This window comes from Nannospalax galili, unplaced genomic scaffold (assembly GCF_000622305.1).
Source record: "Nannospalax galili isolate Female #2095 unplaced genomic scaffold, S.galili_v1.0 scaffold210, whole genome shotgun sequence".
Taxonomy (NCBI): Eukaryota; Metazoa; Chordata; class Mammalia; order Rodentia; family Spalacidae; genus Nannospalax; species Nannospalax galili.
Window position 1 is genome coordinate 1928754 of NW_008329365.1, and position 1784 is coordinate 1930537.

The 1784-nt window shown below is 47.7% G+C and overlaps 1 protein-coding gene across 1 annotated transcript in view; it reads right to left on the reverse strand.

Annotated features, from left to right (window-relative positions):
- Ddx47 (DEAD-box helicase 47) overlaps positions 1–273 on the reverse strand; it is a 17512-nt gene extending 17239 nt beyond the window's left edge. Inside the window, exon 1 of the mRNA XM_008837477.3 lies at positions 140–273. Coding sequence (XP_008835699.1) covers positions 140–226 — 87 coding nt within the window. The 5' untranslated portion in view covers positions 227–273. The remainder of the gene's footprint in view (positions 1–139) is intronic.
- Positions 274–1784: the final 1511 nt, after the last annotated feature.

Here is a 1784-nt window from a genome sequence, read left to right on the forward strand (position 1 = left end):
AGCCGGACTTTCTGACGGTCTGAAGACAGCCGGGTCTAGACCCCGATGCGTTTACACAGGCCGGGACCCAAGGTACCCAGGCCCAGGGAGAGCCTAACCCCTGCAGAACAAAACAGATGCCGGCATCACCCATTCTCACCAGATCTTTAAATGTTTTCGTTTCCTCCTCTTCCGCAGCAGTCTGGGGCGCTTCTGTCGGGGAATCACACGCCTCAGAAGCCGCCATCTTGCAGGTGGATTCCGGAAATGTGATGGAGGCGCAGGGGGTGCTGGGAAATGTAGTTTCACTTTCCCAGTGTGCGTGCACCGAGCGCCCTCTGCTGGCTGCCCGCCTCACATTGGGGCTTGATTTTGGTTTAGGGGTGGGGGGTGTTATTGTTGTTTTGAGTCAGAGTCTCACTCTATAGCCAAGGCTGCCCTGGAACTCAGTCTGCCTCAGCATCCCTCAATGCTGTGATTACAACCATGTACCTCCCCTACTCAGCATTAGGTCTCTCCAAGAGCCTCCCTCCCTCCCTCCCTCCCTCCCTCTCTCCCTCCGTCCCTCCCTCCCTCCCTCCCTCCGTCCTTCCCTCCTTCCCTCCCTCTCTCTCTCCAGGGTCTCCCTGTAAGCCCCAGCTGGCCTCGAACTCACAGAGATCCGCCTGTCTCTGCTTCTCAAATGCTGGGACTAAAGGCATGCGCCACCACGCCCCTCTCCGAGAGCCTTCGCTACCTGTCTTCCCACTATGTTTTCTAACTGTAGAGATTTAAACACATGGATATCATAACACTATGTATTCACACTTCATTCAAATATTCAGCGATTGTTGCCAGCCTACCATATGCTAGAGCTGTGCTAGATGCTTATTGACAGGACAGGACAGCATCCACTGCTCTTGTGGAGAGAAAAGGGATTAAAAAAAAAAAATAGGTGATAACTGGTCATTTCAAAGTGTGAAAAGTACTATGATGCAATAAGCCTAAATAAAAATGAGAGAGAGAAACCTGGAGAGAGAATTGCAGGGATTACTACAAGATTGGGATAGCAGAAAGGCTTTATGAGCTCAGGAGATGACTATGCTAGACTGACATCTGTGTATACAAAAGTCCTGAGACCAGAGAAACTTCTGGACACTCACAACCCTGGCAAATGAAATCCAATGTATGCTGCATGCCATGTGTCCAGCAAGTGGTGAGGCATAGGGGTTCTCACTGTGTGAGATGGTCATTGCAGGGACTGGAGAGATGGCTCAGCACTTAAGAGCACGGGCTGTTCTTGCAGAGGACCCAGGTTCAATTCCCAGCATCCACATGTGGACTAACAACCATCCATATCTCCAGTTCCAGGGGATCTGATGCCCTCCTCTGACTTCCATGGGCATTGCACAACATGGGTATGCTTAAGTACATGCAAGCAATACACTCATACACATAAAATTAAAATAATAAATAATTTTTTTAAAAAAAAAGAAGTTCATTGCAGCACTGTTCCCAAAACTGAGGGCTATCTGATGTCCCTTTCTGGCTGAGTGTGTGGTTAAAATGTAAACAGCGTGTGTCAAACATACCGTTAACAATAGTTGGATCTCTATCCTGTAGTGTAGCATAAAAAAAGCATAAACTAAGTCAAGAGTGATGGTGCACGCCTTTAATCTCAGCACTTGGGAGGCAGAGGCAGGGAGATCTCTACGAAATCCAAGTCAGCGTAGGCTACATAGTGAGTTCCAGGCCAACTGGGGGGTCACAAAAGCAAAAATAAATAAATAAATAAATAAATAAATAAATAAATAAATAAATAAACT